At 38.2% G+C, this 23,384-nt stretch overlaps 1 protein-coding gene across 4 annotated transcripts in view; it reads left to right on the forward strand.

Moving 5' to 3' along the window:
- Positions 1-1,987: 1,987 nt before the first annotated feature.
- Positions 1,988-23,384, forward strand: part of cbfb (core-binding factor subunit beta) — a 41,011-nt gene continuing 19,614 nt past the window's right edge. For 2 of the 4 annotated variants that reach the window (XM_008412509.2, XM_008412510.2), the window contains exons 1-3: positions 1,988-2,781; positions 3,183-3,269; positions 11,133-11,249. In XM_008412509.2, the coding sequence (XP_008410731.1) occupies positions 2,704-2,781; positions 3,183-3,269; positions 11,133-11,249 (282 nt within the window). In that variant the 5' untranslated portion in view covers positions 1,988-2,703. The remainder of the gene's footprint in view (positions 2,782-3,182; positions 3,270-11,132; positions 11,250-23,384) is intronic. The other 2 variants (XM_017305512.1, XM_008412511.2) reach the window with 2 other exon arrangements.

Raw genomic sequence — 23,384 nt, forward strand, 5'->3', positions numbered from 1 at the left:
AAACATTCAGCACAGATGCACCGCAACTAGGCCAAAAGTTTTAGAGCCCCGCTAATTCTGCCGCAGTTAAAATTAGAAGAAACCCTCAAACTCTCAAACCTCCACGCAGTTAGAGCTTCATCAGAAGTTCTCCTGTTTGATCTGAACGCAGGTTTCTGATCTGCCAGCACACACAGAGGCAGACAGCCCGACAAACACCTTCAAAACAAACAACACAACATGTCACGACAAAGAAACGCAGTACCAGAATGTGAACACTTTGAAAGCCTGCTGGCTCATGTTCATGGTTTAATAAAGATTTCTGAGAGAGATTAAGAAACAAAAAAATGTCTGTGAGTCTCACAGTCACTTTTAGTCTGTTTGAGTGATGGAAACATGTTTTTATCTGTCTGCTTACTGCAGGATCAAACAACCATAACTCACTGGAGTTACTGTCAAGAGCGCCGCACATCAGCAGACTGGAAAATACACTCAAATATAAGTTTAGACTTAAATATTAATCATATTTTACCAAATCAGCATTTTGTGGTGTAAAAATAATGAGTTTATTCGACAGAAACTGCAGCATCTGCAGCAAATAAATCAGTTTATGGAATTTCAAAGGTAATTTATGAAATTGTTCAAAATTATAATTTTATAATTTGCTTTTTTATTTTTTGTAGATTTTGTATTTCACACTATTTCCAGTAATTGTGCTTCTAGATCTTTTGTGTCCATACAATCTCCAGTCTTTCTAAAACTGTGGTTCACAGACCACTGTTGGTCCGCGGGCGCCCCCTACAGGCCTGGAAGGGGACGTGAGCTCAAAGTGCGCCGGTACAGCTAGCTTACAAAAGGATTGTGTTAAAAAATAATAATAGATGAGTAGATTAAGACCAGTCACTCAAAAGAAAAGCTGAAGATGCCAGTGGAAAGCAAACAGCAGATCTACATGGACTCCTTGACGTGGCAACGTGACGATGCCGCCTCCATGTCTGCCTGAATGCATCCAGTTTTCTTCCAGGTTTCGCCTTGGCCATGTCTCAAAAAATTTAAGTATTTATCTCTACTGTGCAACTTTTAATTTGTGTTCTTAGATTTCTTGTTGAGTGATGGCTTCTTGCTTCCTTTCAGCCCGTCTAAGTACAGAACTCATTTCCTTGTGGATGATGACACTCTCAGCTGATTCAGCCAGGTCTTTTTCATGATGTTGCATCTATTTGAGGTGTTGCCTTACAATTCATCCACAGGTGTGTCTCTGTTTACCTTCAAGGCTAGGAAATAATCAGAAGATTACAAAGAAATTACACAATCATCTGGGTTATCCTCATTTGTCTAAAGGAATAGAAATCTTGGATAAAGTACACTTTTGTTTTTTGAACAAAAACAAAACCCCAGAGATTCAATATGAATCTGTACGATTCAATCGTGCTGCAGGTGAATTTTCTTTCAATTTTCAGAGAAAAGTCCATTTCAATTTGATCCAAACGTTACTATGCTCTAAAAAGTGAATTTTGAGTGTGTAAAATGATTGGTTTATTTACAGGAAATCTGGATCTTTGCGATTACATCTCAGTTTGTAATCACAAAGTTTGAAAACTCACCTATGACCCACAACTACAACAAGACATAAAGAACACATTTTGTGTATTTTCCGGAATATTGTAGGATTATTATGGGATTTTTAAAATTCAAACTCAGTCTGTCTGCTTCCTCCTCTCTGTTTCACTTCACACATACGGTTCCCATAAAGTTCCTGCGGTCTGGTCGGAAGCGCGCATGCGCAGTGGCTGCAGCGTGTGGTTGTGATAGTATTGTGAATGACGAGGGGTGGAGGTGGGGTGGGGGCGGTATTTTGGGTGTACAGTCACAAGAGCGACTCGGCGGAGCCAGGAAGTAGACTGTTGACGCCTTCAAGCTCCGGCAAAAGCGTCGTAATTTTCAACACTGACAGCTGCGGAGAAGGTGTCACAAAGGAAACAGGCAGAGGAACTTTGTGGCTGAAGCTGATAACAAAGAAGAAATGCCCTTGTTCTTGTTGCCTTCAGGATGTGCGACATAAATTATTCATTTTATTTATTTATCTTCGATAAAGTATTCTTAAACAATTTCTGCTATGATACATGACGAATAAATGTTTAACTTTTGTTTTTCTCTTTCATAATAACCTAAAACATCTTTGAGGCGTAAAATTTATTACTTTAATTGAGGTTGACCATTAATCCTTAATTAGTCGTTTATTCGTGCGTAAAAACCATTTTTACGCACGAATCCAAACGAGAAGAGAATCGCCCGGAAAGCTGCAGGTAGACCTGAGAGCGCTCGTTTGTGGCTCAAGATCAGGCGCTCGTCGAGAGACAAGAGGAAAGGAGGGAGGAGGAGGAGGTGGAGGGGGAGCCTCAAGGCCAAAGTGAGCTTTATGTACCGCAGCGGGTCACTTTCTGAGAGCCATTTGGAGCCAGAGGCGACCCGGAGCGCGCAGGAGCCGCACCAAACTGAGGCAGACCATCAGTCCCAATCACTGAGGCCAGCAGCAGGGAGCACATTGCTCCACACAGGGAAGAGAGAGGGGAAAAAAACACAGACAAACAGACACGGAAGAGAAGTGAGAGAAGGAGAGAGAGGCTCAGTGCGGGACGGTCGGCAAAAAAACGCACTGTGGAACTTTTAAGTGTGCGGGATCAGGAGGAAACGGGCTCGAGTGGCCGCGCAGGGTCGGAGAAGATGCCGCGGGTAGTCCCGGACCAGAGGAGCAAGTTTGAGAATGAGGAGTTTTTCCGCAAGTTAAGCAGAGAGTGTGAGGTGAGTGAGACGGCGGAAATAAAGAGAAGAAAGCGGCGGGCAGAGCTCCGCTTCACCTCATCCGCCTTTATTTCATCTCTGCACATGCTGATTAAAGTCAGGGACAGATATTAACTACAGATGCTTCACAAACGGTGGCTGGATTCATCATTTCTAAGTTAAAGATTTTATTTCTTACATTTCTTCACTCTTTTAAGAAGTTATTTTTTTTATTATTCAATTTTCAAGTTCAGTGTTTTATTTTTTGTGCAGCTTTAACTTTTTTGTTTTACATTTTCGCTGAAAATAGCAAAAACAATACCCAAAATTTTTACATGAAATTGTAAATTTCTTCCCCATAAATAAGGATTTGTGAGTTAAATTGTGTATGTTTGGGGATTGATGTGTTGTTTCTTGTGCAGATTAAATACACTGGCTTCAGGGACCGGCCCCACGAGGAGAGGCAAGCCCGCTTCCAGAACGCCTGCAGGGACGGACGATCAGAAGTCGTGAGTCCAAAACTAGATTTATTTAATTCAGTGCAATCAAGTACAAACGGAGCGGGATGGTGCAGATTACTGAGCGCCATTTATGACACCCAGCAAAGAGGAAGGAACTCTGCATGTTTGGATTTGGAGCCTTCAGAGGCGGTGCTAGACACAAAGTACGGGGCGAATCAAGTCCAGGGTCTCATCTACTTGCAGTCAATAAGTTACAATATTATTAAAAAGTGAATGTGGTCCAGCAACTCAATCACAAAGTGAAACACTTTATAGATATGCAGTGATGTTTTCAAGCCTTTATGTTAAATATGAAGATTTTCTGACTACAGCCACTAAAAACAAACATTTAAGATTCAAATATTACATGTAACATAATCTTTTTGGAGTTTTAATAAACTTGAATTAAGTTCCAATACAAGAGCACAACGTTGTACTTGTGATGAAGCCTGAGCCAAACAGCAGAGGGGAAAACTGATGGAAAACAAGCTCTCAGTTATTCCACATAATTCAGAACTTTTACAAAGACAAACGTTCATATTCGTAGTATGAACTGGAGTTGCTTGGTTTAGTTAAAACGTGGCATAATCCTGCCGTATTTCTGTTTAAAATGTATAGATGTCAGTTGTCTGTGGAATGAAATCTAATTATAATTTTAATGTACCACATTTTATAAGTAGGACTTGCTTCAAAACTGAATGTTTTCTGGATAAACAGTACAGTGTATAATTCTTTACTTCTTGTTTATTCCATCCAAACATCTGACCTCATAATAATCTTTACACCTGTGGCAGCTTCTTGTTTGAATTTGATCAGGAAGTTTCTTGTGAACTGGTTCTGAGACCACAGCACCGTTAAAATAACCTGTTAGAATATTGTTTTCATTTTGTGTAGATTTTAATCAGCATTTCTGAGTAAAACATCAGTTTAACCACTAAAAGACACCAAACTAAATGAGTCAACCTCAACAGATTATGAAGATCATTTTTGCTAATGTTAAAATAAGAATTGCTGCTGTGAAAGCTGTAGTGAAACTTTTAAAATGTTAAAACAAGTGCGTGTTGTTTCCCTGGCAACCACAGCTGCCATTCACAGTCAAAGCCTGAGGGCTAAAGAAGGCAAAGTTTGTTTAATGCTGTTGCTAAACAAGTTGAAGCTGGATACAAACTTCAGATCTTGCTCCAGCGCTGAAATATTCTCAACCACAAGTCTGACAGTTATTAGCTTTTATTAAACGTATATATTATTTATAGTACAGCTCATTCCTGCTCTGGGAGGATGACGGCTGGCTCAACCAACACCTTCGGTAAAATTTTAACGAAACTCTTCTGGCAGCGTTTTGGGCATCCATCCACAAACTCATGTACTGAATTAGAAATGAAATTATTTTAATGGCTTGAATTTAAAATCTTTCCATATCGCATTGATAAGAAGCGTCATACTTTGTTTAATTTGAATTTAAATAAACTTCTGTCACACCAGCTTTAACTTCTTATCTTCATCTTCTCCTGCTGTGCTTATCATCATCATCATCATCATCATAATAATGCAGTCGATGGCTCATGTAAACGTGTGATCACACAAACATGTTGGTCCCAGTTGGGCTTTAACTAGGCCGTCATTAAGCTGCCATGTATGAGGTGTTGGGATGAGTCTGACATGATTACCTGCAGCAGGAACTGTTTTCATAGAGGAAAGACGTTAGTGATCATTAAATGATTTATTGAGAAAATAAATAAGATCCTCATGATGTGAAAATAGCATGATGCAACAAAAACTGCTTTTATTTAAAAGCTAATGTGGCTTCATCTATAAGCACTTTCTCTGCTTTCTTTATATGACCATTTTTGAAAATGAAACTTCATAAACGTTGCATATATCTGAGTCAAATCTAGTTCTTTTGTTTGAGGGTGCCTCACCAGAATATTGTTGTTGTGATTTTCACTTTGCAGCCAGCAGATAGCTGGTGTCGTTGCAGAGAAATATTTAGTGGCAGGAGAGACACATCTGGGCTGAATCTGCCTCCCACCATTTAAAAACCACAGCTCTCTCTGGCTTCACATGAAGCCGATACGAAGGGATGGATGCTCTGCTCGGTCTGAACGTTCGGCACCAGTGAAAATATTTCCCATGTGCCAGAACCTGAAGGAGCGTCATCCATCACTTTTTAAGGTGGAGAATCAGCAGCTTGTCTGTTTTTCAGCTGACTGCAGGTTCTAACAGAGCAGACAGCCTGGCTAACTAACCAGCTTATATCAGACCTAGTTTCCTTATAATCTGTGCAGCAGTATGCTAAAAGCTAAAAGAGACATTTAATATGGTTGTTCTGAAAGTTGGCTGAAGTTTGTGTTAAAAATCAAAGTGATTAAATTTTATGTTTGATATGTTTTACAAATAACTACTAAACCAGTTTTACTAAACTTAAAAAATAATTTCTGCCATAAATACTGCAAATTCATCCAAACTCTGAACAATTACATATTTTTTCATGCGACATCAATACATATCAAGTGCAACATTTCTAATTAGAGATCCACTTTTTTCACTGCTGATACCGATACCAATATCTGAGGTTTATTATCAGCTGATACGTATACAGAAAAACATTCCTGACTTAAAATGTTTTTTTTTAAACACGCATATTAATATACTAAATTACAAATTTACAGATGCACATGAATTTACAGATATGTACAGATATTAATGTCAATCTCTAGTTCCATTATATTGAATATAACGTTGTTTCTATTTCTTTTGCCAAACTTTTATATCCATTTTTTAGTTCTTTTTTTTACTATTTAGCTGCTTTTTTTTATTTCATTGTGCTTTCTTGTACAATAACAATAAAGGATTTCTAATTCTCTAATTCTAATCGCTGCCTTTAAATTTAATGAACTTGATGCATTTTTGTTTTAAAGTTTGAGATCATTCAAAAAATTTTTGTTATTAAAAGTGAGAGAATCTCAGTGTCCCGAAAAGTGTGTGTGTGGAGAGCCACCGACCTGCAGGACGGGTCAGCGGGGCGTTTGAGGTGGAGCGTGGGGGACTTGCACCATTTTTTAGAGGGACATGATGCGTCTGCTTGTCTGTATTTATAAACCTCCAGCTGTGACATCATGCTGCAGATTTATCTGTGAAGTAAACACGGCTGAGGACCATTTCTCAATATTAATTAGGGTCAGACGAAAAAATCTGTGAAGGATCAAATTATCTGGACAATCGTAACCTGGGCTTTATTTACCGATTTCAAAACAAATGTGGTGAAAATTTTAAAACCACAACAGATTTTTTTCATTTATTTTTAGCCAGTTGAAGTCGCAGTTCTGCCTGAAACTTTTGATTATCGTCTTTGTTCAGAATGAAAAATGATTTGGATTTAAACTGTCGGTTTTATCCCTTTAGTCAGTTATTTATTTCATCAAGTTTTTTGTTAGATAGGATTTATTTCTGTTATTTATTTACACACAAAATATTAGCTTTGTAACAAGTTATAGTTATCATTTAAACTTTCACCCATGAACTAACTCAATTCTGTTAAATTACTAGGAAATGTATTTTATTATTATTATCCTTATTTGACAGCAGCTGCAATGATATCAAATCAAATCAAATTTTATTTGTATAGCACATTTCAGCAGCAAGGCATTTCAAAGTGCTTCACATAATTAAAATAAAAACAGCATGTGACACTGAATAAACAGTGAGAGAGGGAAAGATTTTAAGAAAACATTAAAACGGGGAAATAAAAAGAAACTAAAAAGTAAAGATAAAAACATTAAAGAGATCAAAAAAACATCAAAGACATCAAAACCCACAGTCTAACCCTAATTTAGCCATAAGCAACTCTAAACAGGTGGGTTTAAGTTGAGATTTAAAGGCACTCAGTGTTTCAGCTGTTTTACAGTTTTCTGGAAGTTTGTTCCAGATTTGTGGTGCATAGAAGCTGAATGCTGCTTCTCCTCGTTTGGTTCTGGTTCTGGGGATGCAGAGCAGACAGATATAGTTGAGATAAGCAATTTATTCTTTAAAGAGGTTTTCTAATATTAACAAGTCAAGACAAAATAAACAAATTAAGAACTACACAAACAAAAATGTTCTAATAAACATCACCCAAAACTATATTTTACTGGAATATTTTAGTTTTCTATCCTCTTTTGAGTTTTTAAATCCTACAGAGACGTCTACTCTACTTCTCAACAAATCACTAAGCTTATAAACCCAGATATAAATCTCAACATAGTGGTTTCTATGTATTATCATCTATACTTTAGCACATTTTAGCCCCCAGAATACACAACTAACTGCTGCAGTTCAGTAAATGTTGCTTTGTGAGGCAGAAAAGTAAACAGCTGAGAAAACTTGAGTCAAAGTAAAGCAACCTGGACAACAGCGACTGCAGCAGTCGAGTCATAATGACTAATGTTCCCACTTAATGTTCAGGTACTGAAACAGCAACAGTAACGCACAGACCTGCTCCTCTGGGATATTCTGCACTGAATTCAAAGATGTACGTGACTCAAACTGCTAGCCTGTTAGCACGGCTCTGACTGAAAGGAGGCAATTTAGCTGAATCAATCTGTACATAGAGTTAATTAAACACCTGAATAAAAACACAGAAGGAAAACATGACTCATAATTTAAAATGAAAACATTCCAAACACACAGATTAAACATCCAAGTGTTGTTAAATATCAAATAGTATAATCTGAAATAGGATCCTGCTGTACAAATAAGTAGCAACATATTTACTGGCATTTTTTACCGGATAATTTCTCCCAGTGAAATATTTGGAGCAGTTAAACAGGAAAGAGCAAAGAAAACATTCTGGAAATGTGGGATCCATAAAGTTACAAAATTATCCACTCCAGATTTAGGCTTAAAGTCATTTTTAATTTTCCAAACATTTTTTCTCCTGATTGGAAGAAATATTGACGTTGAGTCCTGACTTGGATGTGAACGAAAATGAGAAAGGTTTTTCTCTGGTTTAATGAAAAGGCTAAAGATGCCATCTTTAAATAAAATAAAATCTTTTTTCAAAACTGAAAGTCTTTTTTCATGATATTTTTCATCTTTTGAAAGATGCTTTTCCTCTTTCTGTGCTTGAATTAGTTTTATTTTATATCCCAATCTGCCAGGGATCAGATTTAGAAGCAGATTTTTTTGTGAATATAATTAATATAATATTTTTAAGCTTATTATCGAGTAACTTAAACATTAGCATTCAGAACGTATCACTGTAACCAATATTCAGCTTTTTGTTGCTGATTAATAACAAATTGTAGAGTAAAGTTACTCCGTAGCAAACTAGTTTAGCTTTTTCTTTAACTTTACTGATTTTCCCTCCTTTTTTAAACAAAGTGGGCTGGATCTGTTCCTCCTAAACAAAATGGTTGCTCATAGTTACCACATCAAATATCACATCCTGCAAAAAGATATTTTACTTCCAAACATAAACCAAAACGCAGTAGGTGAAGTTTTGAGACTCTCAGCTAGAAAGAGTCACAGAGAACTAGTCATATTCAGTGTAAATCAAAAATAGCATAATTACGTATTGATTCCTTTTCCATCCCTTCAAGACTCACTGTGGTTTTATTTATTGATATTAAAAATGGTATAGCTTAAACGTAAACAAGATTGATTTTAGATATAATAGATAATTATTAAAGTTTTCAGCTATATTAAAGTATTACAATATTAAACATACTTTTCATTAAGCCCACATTTCTGCATTAAATGTATTTTTTTTTTATTTGTCTGTTATAATATAATGTTAAATTAGCTTTAATCATCATAATTATCATGAATATAAAGTTTGAAACGTGTGTTACACCATGTGACGTGTTTCAGTTTGTGAAGGAGATAAATGAACTCTTTAATTGTGGATATTTTAGAAAAAACATCTGCATAAAGCAGGCCTAATAAATGTGAAATTGGTTTGCCGTATTTGCAGGTTTGTGTTTTAAATAGTTTCCCTCCTGCAGACAAACAAACACACACACACACACACACACACACACACACACACACACACACACACACACACACACACAGGAAGGGTTGAGTGTGGGGACTCACAGCCCGGCTCTAAGCGTTCAGGATTGATTTGATAAATTGAACAATAATTTGAACTAAATTATCTTCAGCTCAGCTCATTAGAGATGAGTCGCCTTCTAAACTATTATTGATTTTCATGACTCTGTGCTCGCTCCCTCCTGCTGCCCTTCTTTTATTTCATTTCCTTTCCTCTCTTCGTCTTTTTCGTTCCATTTCCTCTTTCTGTTCCTATTCACCCGTCCTCAGATCCAGCTCGCTTTATTTTCCAACCTTCGTCCTGCTTCATTTCATCCCCTTTATTTTTATTCCCTTCATTTTCCCTCCATCGCTCCTCTCTCTTTCCTGGCTTTCCGCTCCGTCTCATTCTTGCCAGCAGTAGTAGGCAGCAAATTAGAATCAGATGGTTGTAATCCAATACTTCAAATCCAGGAGAAATGATGACTCGGGCGTTCTTTGAGTTCGAACCCTTTAATTTCTTCTCATCTGTTCAGTGTTGTTCTGTCCTTCCTCTGTTTTATTCACTTTTTCCTTCTCATCCTCTCAGTCTTCCACATTTGACAGGGTGCATAATTCATATGCTTCCATCTTCAGTCCCATCTCTAATGCCCTTAGTATCGATCCGTCTCAGCAACATATATCACACGCAAAGACAAAAGACATACAGACACAGCGAGACCGAGAAAAACTCAAATTCTGTAATTGGATTTGCTGCTTCTCTGTAATTTATCGCTTCATGGCTGCCGGACAGAAATGCATTCTGTTGCTTTTTCCATTTGGTTTGTGTTTCTGTGCATCTGGAGAGAGATGCATCTCATCATGGCACAAAGCCATTTTGAAGAAATGAAAGGAACGGCGAAAGCTGCTGTGTGATTTGATTATATGTTTGTGTGTGTGAGTGTTGTTGAGGAACGAAAGCAACCGTTTCATTTTGTGAGCAGTCAGAACCACGACCGGACACGTTGCTTCTTTCTAAACAGCACGCCATTTTTACGAAAGAGGATTTAAAAAAAATAAATAATAACTCTATTAATGTTCCAATCCATGTCAAAATCAAAGGAAAAGAACCAAACTTTCTTAAGTGCATCTTATCCACACTGAATGCTTGAACCAGTTTGCAAACTTTCGCAAACTCTGGATTTGAAACATTACAGGTTCTCAACTTGTCAAATTCTGATGTCACTGCAAAAACACAACATCTTACCAAGTATTTTTGGTCTAGTTTCTAGTGAAAATTTCTCATTACACTTTAAATATAACAAAACTAACTTTCAAGTAACTTTTCAGCAACAAATAGCATCTTGTTTTAAGGCAATAAAATGATCAAAAGAAACTCATACCACTGGCAAATTTATGCAGTTACAACAAGACATTTTTCCCGTATTATATTGTAGTGAAACTAGTACGTTTTCTCCAATATTAAGGAATTATAGGCTCTAAGCAAACTTTTAAAGCTTGCTGAAAAAATTATTTGTAAGTTACTTTTATTTGGGATTTACATAAAAAATATCACCTGTGGTAATACACTTTTTATTTTATTTGATTTGATTTACTGAATAATAAATCAAAATTCTTGTCATGGTCAACTTTTCAAAAATAATTGCTAAACACACACCCTACTTTCAAGCATCTCCAGATCAGTCATGAGTTATTATTTCTAGAGGAATCCCAAATCATTCCGGCGGGAAAATATCTCCCAAACGAAGTTTCCAGAATGAATCCTGTCTCCAAGCCCACAACTTCAAGTTCCTAAAAACCCAGCAGAATGTCAGATTTAAGACTTTTGGGTCCATCCTGATGTCGTCCTCTCTCTGTCTGCAGGCCTTCGTGGCAACGGGAACAAACCTCTCCCTGCAGTTTTTCCCAGCCAATCTCCATGGCGACCAGAGGCAGGTGCCATCACGGGAATACGTCGACTTCGAAAGAGAGACAGGGAAGGTAGGATGAGTGAAACACCAACATCTCTCTGCTCGGTTCAGAGCGACCTTCACGTCAAACTTTCTCACACTGGAATATGTTTTCTACAGTTTGCAAACTCTGGATTTGAAACATTACAGGTTCTCAATTTGTGAAATTCTGATGTCACTGCAAAAACACAACATCTTACCAAGTATTTTTGGTCTAGTTTCTAGTGCAAATTTCTCATTACACTTGAAATATAACAAAACTAACTTTTCAGCAACAAATAGCATCTTGTTTTAAGGCAATAATTCCTTTAAAATGATCAAAAGTAACTAGTACCACTGGCAAATTATATTGTAGTGAAACTAGTACGTTTTTGCCAATATTAAGGAATTATAGCTCTAAACAAGCTTTTAAAGCTTGCTGAAAAAATTACTTGTAAGTTAGTTTTATCTCATTTGCAATCTACTGAGATATTTGCACTAGAAACCAGACAAAAATACTTAAAATGTTGTGTTTTTCGGTGCATTCTGAAGTTGCTAAGACAAAAAGCATTCATTTCTGTTTGCAACTTTGCTCTCACTTCCTGTTTTCAAAGACCATTTCAAGAAACGAAAATGTCACAAATTGTCCGAACATACAGTACTTTGTAAAAGTTTTAGACCATCTCCTAACCCGTATAATGTTTAGCTTCTAAGGCGCCAAATTTTCTTGGAGTTTTAATAGTTTTCAAAAGTTCCTGAGACTTTCTGACACCCTGTCAGTGTTTTAAGTCCAACCTTGGACCTGACGGCGGCAGCTGGGCTGTGGGTTGGTTCGTATCTCCAGCAGCTACTGTTTGAAAGGTTGTGTAGATCCTGGAGAAGTCGTCATACAAACGGTCAAACAAATGTCGACATCAAAAGCAGTGCAGAACTCTCAATACACCTAACAAGCATGTTTTTGAATGTTGGAGAAAATCAGTGCATGAAAATCTCCTTTAGGGATTCAGATCTGACCTTCTGGACTTCATCTTGTGTAAGTACACTGCAAATATCGTACCAAGTATTTTTGGTCTAGTTTCTAGTGCGAATATCTCAGTACACTTGAAATAAGACAAAACTAACTTGCGAGTAAGGATGAAAAAGTACAAGCAATACTTTTTCATCAATATTAAGGAATTATCCACTTGAACCAGGCTCCTACATTTCGCTGAAAAGTTGCTTTCAAGTTAGTTTTTTTTTAATTCCAATGCACTGAGATATTTACAGTAGAAACTAGACCAAAAATACGAGGTAAGGTTTTGTGTTTTTGCAGTGAGTCACAAATAAAGAAGTGTCAGCTTAAAATATTTTCTCCAACAGATAAACAGAATCTGAAATTCATTTAGTGAAGGAATAGAAATAAATCCTGAACAGGACCTGATGCATCAATCTTCTTCTGATCAGCTGCGCTGTGGGAATCACCTTGTTGGCACTGCCGTCGTATTTTCTCAGACTGTGTTGTAAAGGGGATTTTTAATAGTTTCAAATGAAATTAGGAAGAAGAGCTGTCAAAATTAATTTAAAAGATTTACATGGAAGTCCAGTCTAGCTGGAAACCAAACATAAAGATTTTGGACTTCAGGTCCTTTCTGTCATGTTGAATAAAAACGGTTCAGGCTCTTTGTGGTCTGCATCGTGTTTTGGACACATGAGACTTTATGGAGGGATTTCTGTGGTTCCTCCTGATTTCAGACCCAGGTCACACCTCACAAACTCAATAAAAGCCTCACTGCACAAACACAAACTCTTTCCAAGTATTTTTGGTCAAGTTTCTGGTGCCAATATCTTAGTAGACTTGAAGTAAGACAAAACTAACTTACAAACAACTTTTCAGCAAGATTACACGTGCAGTATGTAAGTTTTATTAAAAGAATATATGTTTTTTACATATTTGTTAAAATTGTTATGTTGTGATAATGTAATATGAACTAAGATAATCTGTGAGAAAACTGAGCTCCTCTGCCTTCTCCCAGTGCTAACAGCAGAAATACACCACTCAATCAGAAACAAATAGAAAAAAAGAAAGAAATTGAGCAGCGTACACAAGCTTGATTGACAGCGCTGTTCTGACTGGTTATTTTTGACTGGAAGCTGTGCGTTTCTTCAGACGGAAAAAGCAGCACAAGCTCCTACATCTTTCTGAAAAGTTACTTGTAAATTAGTTTGATCTTTTTTCAGGTGTGCTAAGATATTTACACTAGAAATTAAAATAAAAATACTTAGTAAGATTTCGTTTCTGCAGCTGCGCTCACAAAAGTTTAAGATCAAATTTGAGTAGCACAAGGTTCGTCGGGGTGACGCCCACTGTTCAGTGAAGTTGAGTTCATTTGCATGGTAATTGTCTCCCCCTGTGTGTGTGTGTGTGTGTGTGTGTGTGTGTGTGCGTGTGTGTGTGTGGGTGTGTGAACGCGCCACGTCCACGGACACTGGCCAGCTGAAATGAATGCCGACTGGCGGCTCATTAAAAATGCATTGTGAGGAATCGATGGACCTCCGTGGCCCGAGGCTGACTGACTAATCTCACACTGTTAATTATTTAATACCAGTGTGTGCGTGTGTGTGAGTGAGTGTGTATGAATGTGTGTTTACCGGTGTCAGACAAAAAGCAGAAAGAATGCATGTGTTTGAAGGCGGTTTGTTTTTGTCACGTTAAGCTGCTCACAGATGCATAAAGTTTTAATGAGGCCAGGAGACGTCAATACCAAGACGTTTACGACTCCTTCTGTTGAAGTAGACGAAAGTTTCTGCTTCTCTTACTCGCACTAACTTCCACCTTCAATAAACGTACTCAGAGTCTCATCCATTTCCATCTTTTTGGATTATTATCGTTCATATTCCTCTTTGCCGAAGCGACGATGTGGATTCCTGAAGGCAGAGATCTGCTCGGTGGGTGGGGTTGGGTGGGTGATACTGTTTAGAAGAGCCTTTAATTGTGCAGATTTTCTGCAGCGCTGCTCTATCGGGATCTGGTTTCACACACACTGATCATGATCCCTGCGGACCTCCTGCAGGAAGCTGCTGTCAGGCCCAGGAACAGATACTGTGTTCGTCTGCAGCTTCTTCGCTTAATTAACGTCACAACTTTAACTCGTTAACTGATGCTCACACCTCGGATGCTGGACATTACTTACTTTACAAGTTGCACTTAAATAACTTTGTGTTGTGTGTATATCTATGGAGTTCTGTTTTAATCCATTAGAAATACAATTCATGTCTCAAACGGAGGCTGTGTTTCATTTAGTTCCGTGAAATTCATCGACATGTGTAACTCTGTTTATTTAAAGTATTTCTGGATGTTTCAGAACAGCAAATGTTCTGTAGTGTAACTTTCTGCCTGCAGTTCTAACATGTTTACGCCGCAGAGGAAGTTTGGAAATGTGCAGAGAACAGAAAGTTTTTGTGTTTTTATGAATCTCATTTGGAGAAGGAGATTTTATTTGACTAGGGGGCAAATATAACTTTACACTTCTCTCTGTTCTTTTCATACAAACTAAAATGAAATGAACATTAAATAAGCTACGTTTTTCCATCGTTTTCTTTTATTTTGTTTGTTTCTTTCTTCAACATATTTTGCTGAAGCACACTGCAAAAACACAAAATCTTACCAAGTATTTTTGGTCTCGTTTCTAGTGCAAATAACTAAAATAAGACAAAACTAACTTACAAGTAACTGTTTAGCAAGATATAGGAGCTTATATAAGTCAATAATTCCTTAATATTGATGGAAAAGCTGCCAGATTAATTCAAGACATTTTTTCACGTTATAAGTGAAATAATCTTCCAGTTGAACTGGTACTTTTTTATAGAAATGTTAAGGAATTATTTACCTAAAACAAGCTCCTACATCTTGCTGAAGAGTTACTTGAAAGTTAGTTTTGTCTTAATTTAAGTTTATAAAGATATTTCCGCTAGAAACTGGACAATGAACATTTTGTAAGGTTTTGTGATTTAGCATAAACATCCTCGCCTCGTGTGTGTTTTCTCTTCCCGTCTTTTCTCTGATGTGTTCCCGTTCCCGCCGTGCATCCCCCACTCCCTCCTTCTCCTCTGTCATCCCTCCATCCCTCCATCCGCTCCCCCTCTCCCCGCCTGCATTTCCAAACACAGATGGTGCCAAACCAGACGGGCAACCCAGCCAGGTTAGACTTGGCGACTGAATATAAAGTGTGTGTGTGTGTCTGTGTGCATGCGTGCGTGCGTGCATGCATGTGTGTGTGTGTGTGTGTGTGTGTGTGTGTGTGTGTGTGTGTGTGTGTGTGAGCTCTGGCTCCTTGTGTTGTTGCAGCTAATGGGAGCCAGCTGTGGTTCACTCAGAGCTCGCTGCTAACGGGCAACACAACCTTACATCTGCAGAGGACATGAACTGAGCCACCAGAAGCCGACCTGCAGCGTTTCTCTCACCTTTAGAGATTCACAGAGACGTTAGGGAATCAAACCGGAGCTTTAATAATCACTCTCAGCTACACTTTGAGTTTTAAAATAAAGTCCCAGTGGGAAAGCAGTGGATTGACTTTGTTCATCAGCTCTAAAGAAATAAAATTAAGCAATTTTTCTCAGAAAACAACAAAGGATTGTAACTTATATCTGCCATTAAGACAAGAGATTTATTAATCTGTCTCAAAATCACTCAATTAAATAGTCCAACTTGTTATTTTTCCTATGATTCCTGTGGTTTTTAATGTTTTCCGAGGAAAAATGTTTTTCATTCCTTAAAGAAAATAAGAGCCGGGGAAAAGGAATGTGATGATCGCGGCTGTTTGTCTCTGAGACGCGACACAAAATCTGCTTCTGCTGAATTTAATGGACGACGGCGGAAAATAAAAGGAAGTAAAACAATTAAAATGTTTTCTTTTACTCCCTCTTAAAAAATCCGTTTCTGGCATCATTTTTGTTTTTTTGAGTGGATTAAGGTTGGATTCATGTCAAGCTGCACTGAATGCATCCCAAAGTTTTGTAATGTCATAATTTAATTCAATTTAACAGCTTTTTTAAAACCAGGTGTTGAAGTTAAATAGTGGAGCTTGTAGAGCTGATTGCTCATCAGCCACCAAGATTCTCAAACTTTGCTTCAAAATTCATCCGGGTCCATGCGGTGGTAGTCGCTGGAAAATATGGTATCAATTATTTTAAAGGAAAATGCAATGAAATGTACTGGGATGCATCTCTAATGACCAGCAGGAGCCAATAGGTGATCTATTTATGATCCTTTCATGTTCTAGTTCCAAAACTGAAACAAATATCAACTAATATCAGCAGCACAATCTAATAAAAATGCATTAATCTGCATGTTGTACTTTCACAACATGCAGCTGCATGTTCACTAAATGTTAAAAAGCATATTTATTATTGAGTGCATGGAAGATGTAATGAAACACGTGATCCGTAGTGTAAATGGAAGGCAGCCATATTGGACTTTTACAGTGTGGTCGGGAATAAACCTCCGACTTTTTCCTATCAGATTCCAACTCTTAGGAACATTTCTGTTATTTTTCAACTACAAAACTGAAAGTTTCACCTTCTGAGTAAAAATGGATGCTTTGTCAAACTGACATCACTGAACCAATAACGCTGTGAGAGCGAGAAGTAAATGTTTTACAGTGCATCCCGCTCAGTTGAGTTTTCTGTAGAATGCAACTCCATTTAGCTGTTAAACTTTTCTTACACAAATCAAAAAAGGCAAAAACATAAAAAAACAAAAATAAACAAACAATATTTAAATTCCTGTCAATGGCAAGAACACAAAGTGTCGACTTAAAAAAGTCCAGAAGCACAACGTTAATATACTTCCACTTTTACGTAAAGCGCCTTTTTTTGACGAGCGTCTTAAATATTTTAAAGAAAATGCCGTTTGGGAAACTGAAATATCCAGGTCCAGTTCTACGCTGTAGCTGTTAGCTTCCATTGTAGCGCCAAGATGGCTTCCACCGTGTGTGTTAATGCATATTGAGGTTTATTTGATGTTTGAACTATTAAAATGGGCAGTTATATGTGTTTTAGAGGGAGTCTCAAGTATTTGTGGATTTCTGCTATTAGCGGCTGGTTGTGGTTCTTAACTCCCACATATATCGGGGCTCCACTGCACTTCTTCTTCTGCTGCTGTTTTTTATGTGACATAGCACAACAAACTATAAAGTTACAGACTGCGTGCAGTAATGTGTATCAAGCCGGATCTACTTGGACTATTTGGTATTTATTGAGGTGGTACCGGTTGTAAAAAGAGAACGACTGATTCTGCATTTTCACTGAAGCATCAAGACAAAGAGGCTTTAATAGACCATCTGTTGCAAATAAAGTCTAAGGCAGATTCAGAGAGTAAAGACCAGGATTTGAGTGTGTAAGCACGGTGTGTCTGCAGTGTGACACAAACGGCAAAATAAACCTGAAGAAGGGAGGCGTAAGGACAGATTTGTGGTTAGAGTGAGTGGGTGGTGGAGGGCAGAGCCAAAATGAGAAGCTCAACATTGTTTATCAACGTCTCATTAAATTTGAGAAACCTTCTAAAGTTTATGCTGTGAGCTGACTACTGAGAGCTGCTCACTTTGCCCTGATAATAAAACTAAAGGAAATCACTTTTCTGGTTTATTATATTTGTTGGAGTTGGGTTTTAAATTTGCTTCAAACCAAATATGAGATTATGAGACAGGAATGTTGGTTAGAAATGATGGATTTATGTCCAGAAGCCTGATTTCTTTTATTTTAATGAACATGAGAAGCGCCTTTCAGTTTCCTTTTCCTTATTTTCATGTCATATGAGACAACTGATGGACACACCGATCTCTTTTGACCTCCCTCATTTCTCCTACTACTCTCCATTATCTTTTCTTCTGCTATTATTTGACATTTTCTGCCTTTTTTCTTACCATGGAAGGAAAATTGAACTCAGTTCTTCTGTGTTTAACTGTGGCTGTGTTTCAGATGACTTGACATTTCAAAAATAAATTTGCAAAAATGGAAACATTTTAGAAAAAAATCTAGTTTTTCTATGAAGTTTTGCCGCTTGGATGAGTTTTTTTTTTTTTTTTTGTAGAAATGCAATGGAAACCTTTTCCACATCATGAAAGAAGACGACAGGAAGTAGTTAGAGGATCATTTTTTTAGTGACTTATCATCTTATCGTCACATTATTTTAATTTAATTTCTTATTTAATGGAAACACTGCAACTGCAAAACTGTGTTTTACTTTGACAATAGCAGAATATTAACAAAAGTTTTGCACGTTTGTAATGGAAACGCAGCTAATGAGTCGATTCTGGACGAAGGAGAAACTGCCGCCATTAGCTTTATAGAGCATTTGTTAAATTTATCCCCCACGGAAAGTGGGGGATCAATGCATCAGTGTCTTTCTGTCCTCTCAACATCCAGGAGGTCAGCCTAGTCCTGGTTCTGGTTCTGGTTCCTCTCCACTGTTACTACATGATTGCTATGGATCAGAGATGGATGCTGTGTGTAAATGTAAAGTGGAAGTGAAACTAAAAGTGAGGTGTGAATTTATACTCAGTCCCATTTACTCTAGATAACGAACTGGATTCAGAAGTTACTTAATATAATTAAATCCACTTTTGTGTAATTTATCTTGCACAACTGCAAGAATAGAGCATTAATGAGAGAAAATGTAAGGTTTGTGCTTAAAGTCTGCAATTCAGGGACACTGAACTTTTTATACAGTTGTCTTAGTTAAATATAAACATACAAAAATATAAAAGTGGTGCAACTTTAAAAACAAATGATGAGAAAATGTAAAGGGTAAATGATATTCCAGGTATCACTTGCAATCAATGGTTTAGATCAAAGCAGAGATATGTGTTGGAATGGCCTAGTCAAAGTCCAGATCTAAGCGAAAGCGACAATCTGTTGGAAAACGTGAAACTTGTTTGCGTACGCTCTGAAATGTGCTACCGAATTAGCAGAGAGGATTCTTTGGTTCACATGCACAGAAACTCTCAGGTGAAGCTGTGAATGTGGAAAATTAGATCTGTGCTGTTATTCATTTCTCCTTCCATCCCATCGGCCAGATCAAGAAAATGAGATCAGATTACGGCTCATTCAGCTTGTTTTGTCAGATTTATTGCGTCCTTGCAGTTGGCAGTGATCTCAGTCGCTCTCAGAAACCCCCTAAAATCACGTTTCAGGTTACACCTCTGCAGCCCTCTAATTTATTCATCAGCTCCAGGCCTGAAGGACTCTCCTGTCACAGCAACATCAAGCCTGTGTGTGTTTGCGGGCGAGGAGGGCGCAGGATCACGTTTCCCTCTGAGCGGAAGTGACATCATCAAAGCCAGACCACTAATTGGTTCCCTCTGCGACGGCTGCTCTCCGTCTGTACGTTTCTCCTCTGGATGAGTGTGATGTGAGGCCGGGTCCACAGCAGGGGGCGGCGGGTGTTTACTGGGTTTTAATGAGTCTTGTTTCGCTTAAATCCGTTAAAGTGAGTCTACCTCCGAGTCACCCAGACATCAATGCACCTAAACAATCTTTCCTCCACACCCAAATACTGTCTCACACACACACACACACACACACACACACACACACTCCTCCTCCCACGGCGTATCAGGTTGCCTCCTTCAGGCCTTAAATCGATGACCACACCCTCTCCCACAATGCCCGGTCCCATCTGCTGGTCCCTGTTCATGATCTCTTTGTGTGGCTCGCTGTCTTTGTGTTTGAGTAAATTTTGTGCGCACATGATCGGAGGCGCTGAAAGTCAGACAGAAAACTGATTTCATCCCGGTGTGAAAGCCAACACGTGTGTGTCAGTTCAGTAACTGTCTGCAAACTCGTCTCACCTGGAGCTGGAAGAGTGTTTTCCTGTTTCTGTGGAGGCCAGACGGCCTCCGGAGAAACTACTTCAACGTTTGTGCATTCTGATCGTCTGTCAGCCGCTACGTTACGATTTGAATAAAGAATAAAGGGAGGGTCAGGAATGTTGGACCCCAACATCTGGAGTGAGATAATTGCTGTGTTTTCGGATCAGTTCTCATGCAGCTTCTGTGCTGGTAGATGACGAAAAGGAAACTTTTTATTTGAAACTTTTCCTCTCATATGTTACATTTGATCTCAAAAATTATTTCACTTGCAATTTTTGTTGATCCGCCTAGCAGAAGTAGTATTTACTTATTTACTTACCAGTTTTTCGAAAACATTAGAAAAAGGAATTTATATAATTCTTACTACTTACAAAAACTTTATTTGCTTGTTTATTTTTCCACACACTTTCTGAAATGCCCCTTAAACTAATTTGTTAATCATTGTCACGGCCTGTTGACTTATTTGTTTCAGTTTAACCATCTTCCCTCCCCTGGACTTTTTGTTCAGTATTTCTGCCTCTGCCATATGTCAGGATTTGCATATTATTTCCATGCACATGTAAAACCAAAGGGACTTTCACTTGTTGCATGGCGTGACCTGTAAACGCTTTAAACCAGGAGCTAAAAACTCAGAGGGACCTGGGATGAATTCACTCAGCTCGCAAACAGGCCTGAAATCAATTAGTGCAATCAGCAATAAATCAATTAGTCGTTAAATTAAAACAGACTCATTCATTTCCATTTGCATGATTTATTGTTTTTCTCTTTCTACCAAAAGCTGGATGACAAAAGTTTTAGGTCTGGTGTTTTGGTCTCTTTTTCTCAAGAGTAATTTTATTTAGTTCCAGTGTTAAATGTTCATTAGAGTTTAAAGTTTGAGAATCATCGTGTTTTCTTTCATTATTATCAGAATATTACTTGAAAATGGTCTAAAAACAACTTCTGGGATAATTTATTGTCGCAGCAAAATTTGTTTTGGTGACAAACCTACTCACAAAGGGAACTTTAATCATCATCAGACAGCAGAACAAAAATAAGTTGTAAAGTCTTTACTCTGGACATAAACACAAGTCACCTCGGACAAAATGTGTCCAATAAGACACATGTAGAGAACTCTTTGTTCTCTACATGATCTTGAACGGTCAGATTTAAAGACGTCTTGTGATGTGATGTTTTTGCCTTTTTTCTTCCTTCAGATGCAACAACATTTTAGTCATCATCTCAGATGACCCAGGAGTCGCTGTGTCATGTGACGCTGCGTGGGTGTTTGCTGCATGTTATTCTGCAGTCTTCGTAATTACATGGTGTGAATAGACAAGAAGAGAGAGTGAGCATAAGAAAGGAGACCGCTGTGCTGTTGTTCTTCTGTTGTCTTAACAGGTGTGTGTGTGTGTGTGTGTGTGTGTGTGTGTGTGTGTGTGTGTGTGTGTGTGTGTGTGCGCGCGTGTGTGTGTGCGTGTGTGTGTGTTTGCTCTGGAAGAGAGAAGTCTGAAGATGTTTGGTTGGATTCAAGCTGAAGGCTTAATAACGTTTTTATCTCCACCTGCTGCCACCACAGCTGCTGCAAACACACACACAGCACATTACTGCCTGACATTTCTGAATCATCTGGAGTTTCCCTGTAAAACACACAAGAAAGTATTCATTAGTCAGCCCAAACTAAAACCGAACTGAGTTGAACCTGTAGGACAACAAGCTGGATGAGTCTCAGGACCACCGACCGTCTGCAGTTTCTCTCGTTTGTTGATATTCAACTCATGTCGAAAAAAAACACAATTTCACAATTGCTGTGTTTTTATCAAATCAGAAATTAAAATCACACATTAGTAACTTTGTTCACATGACAATCAATCCATCCATCCATTTTCTTTCACCCTTGTCCCTCGGTGGGGTCAGGAGGTGCTGGTGCCTCTCCAGCTAGCGTTCAGGGCGAGAGGCGGGGTCACCCTGGACAGGTCGCCAGTCTGTCGCAGGGCAACACAGGGACACACAGGACAAACAACCATGCACACACACACTCACACCTAGGGGCAATTTGGAGAGGCCAATTAACCTGACAGTCATGTTTTTGGACTGTGGGAGGAAACCGGAGTACCCGGAGAAAACCCACCATGCACAGGGAGAACATGCAAACTCCATGCAGAAAGACCGGGAATCGAACCCAGAACCTTCATGCTGCAAGGCAACAGCTCTACCAACTGCGCCACTGTGCAGCCCGTTCACATGACAAATTGTTTAAAAACATGCAGCACCAATTATAGGCAGAACTTAGAAATCAAGAGTCAAGTGAATTTATTGCTAATCTCAGGTAATGTGACTGAAGCTTGAATCTGTCGTTTTTATGAGTCAAACTATGACTAATGTAATATTAATTTATGAGTCATTGCTTGTGCTTTTTTTAAATCATCAGTCTCATCTGGAAAGAATGTTGAGTCTTTATCTAACCTGAGATAAATCGTAGTATAATTCGTGTAGCTCGGCGTAGGTGCAATTTGGAGTTGTGTGTGCTTTTTTAAAGCTAGGATCTCTGAGTTGACTTAGAGTCTAGGTCCAAGAGTTTAGTGTCATGTAGAAAACACTACAGGAACCTGATACTGTCCCATCACGGTAACTGACCAACTTATTCTGAAATGTTTCAGTAACTATGCAAAATGGTTAAAGATCAAAGCTACGACTTAATGTTTAAAGTTAACTAACAACATCTAATCTGCAATAATTTATTTAAAACCCAGCTTTTATGGTGGGATACCATCAATTTTTCAGTTTTCTTATACAGGAAACTGAAGAATGAAGAATTGGACACTGAATCCATTAGTTTAGGTTTCTTTAATGTGCACATCTTCTATTTTTATCTTAACAAACAAATTGTGTTTGTGCTATGAATATCTGAAAAGATTAGTACTTTTTCTCACCAGAACAAACAGTTTCTGTTTGTGTAAAACTGAATTCTTCGCCTCGTCTGCTTGTGTTAAGTTTGCTCCTTTATTCTTCCAGCTTCTGTTTGATTCACTCTGACAACATAATGTCCAAGGCACAGCCATGTTCAGAGCATCAGAGGAGTTATTATGTCTTTGTTGCAGGATGTGAAAGGACCGCCATGTGTGCCGTGGAAGCACAACATGAATCAGGAGTGATTAATGTGAAATGCACTTCAGTGCGTTATTGTCCTGGCAGCGATCCCGACACAGTTTTACTGGAAAAACCTCTTCTGTTATGAGAATCCAGCGATAGTCTTTGACAGCTAACAGAAAGAAAGAAAGAAAGAAAGAAAGAAAGAAAGAAAGAAAGAAAGAAAGAAAGAAAGAAAGAAAGAAAGAAAGAAAGAAAGAAAGAAAGAAAGA

The sequence above is a fragment of the Poecilia reticulata genome, linkage group LG6, assembly GCF_000633615.1.
Source record: "Poecilia reticulata strain Guanapo linkage group LG6, Guppy_female_1.0+MT, whole genome shotgun sequence".
Taxonomy (NCBI): domain Eukaryota; kingdom Metazoa; phylum Chordata; class Actinopteri; order Cyprinodontiformes; family Poeciliidae; genus Poecilia; species Poecilia reticulata.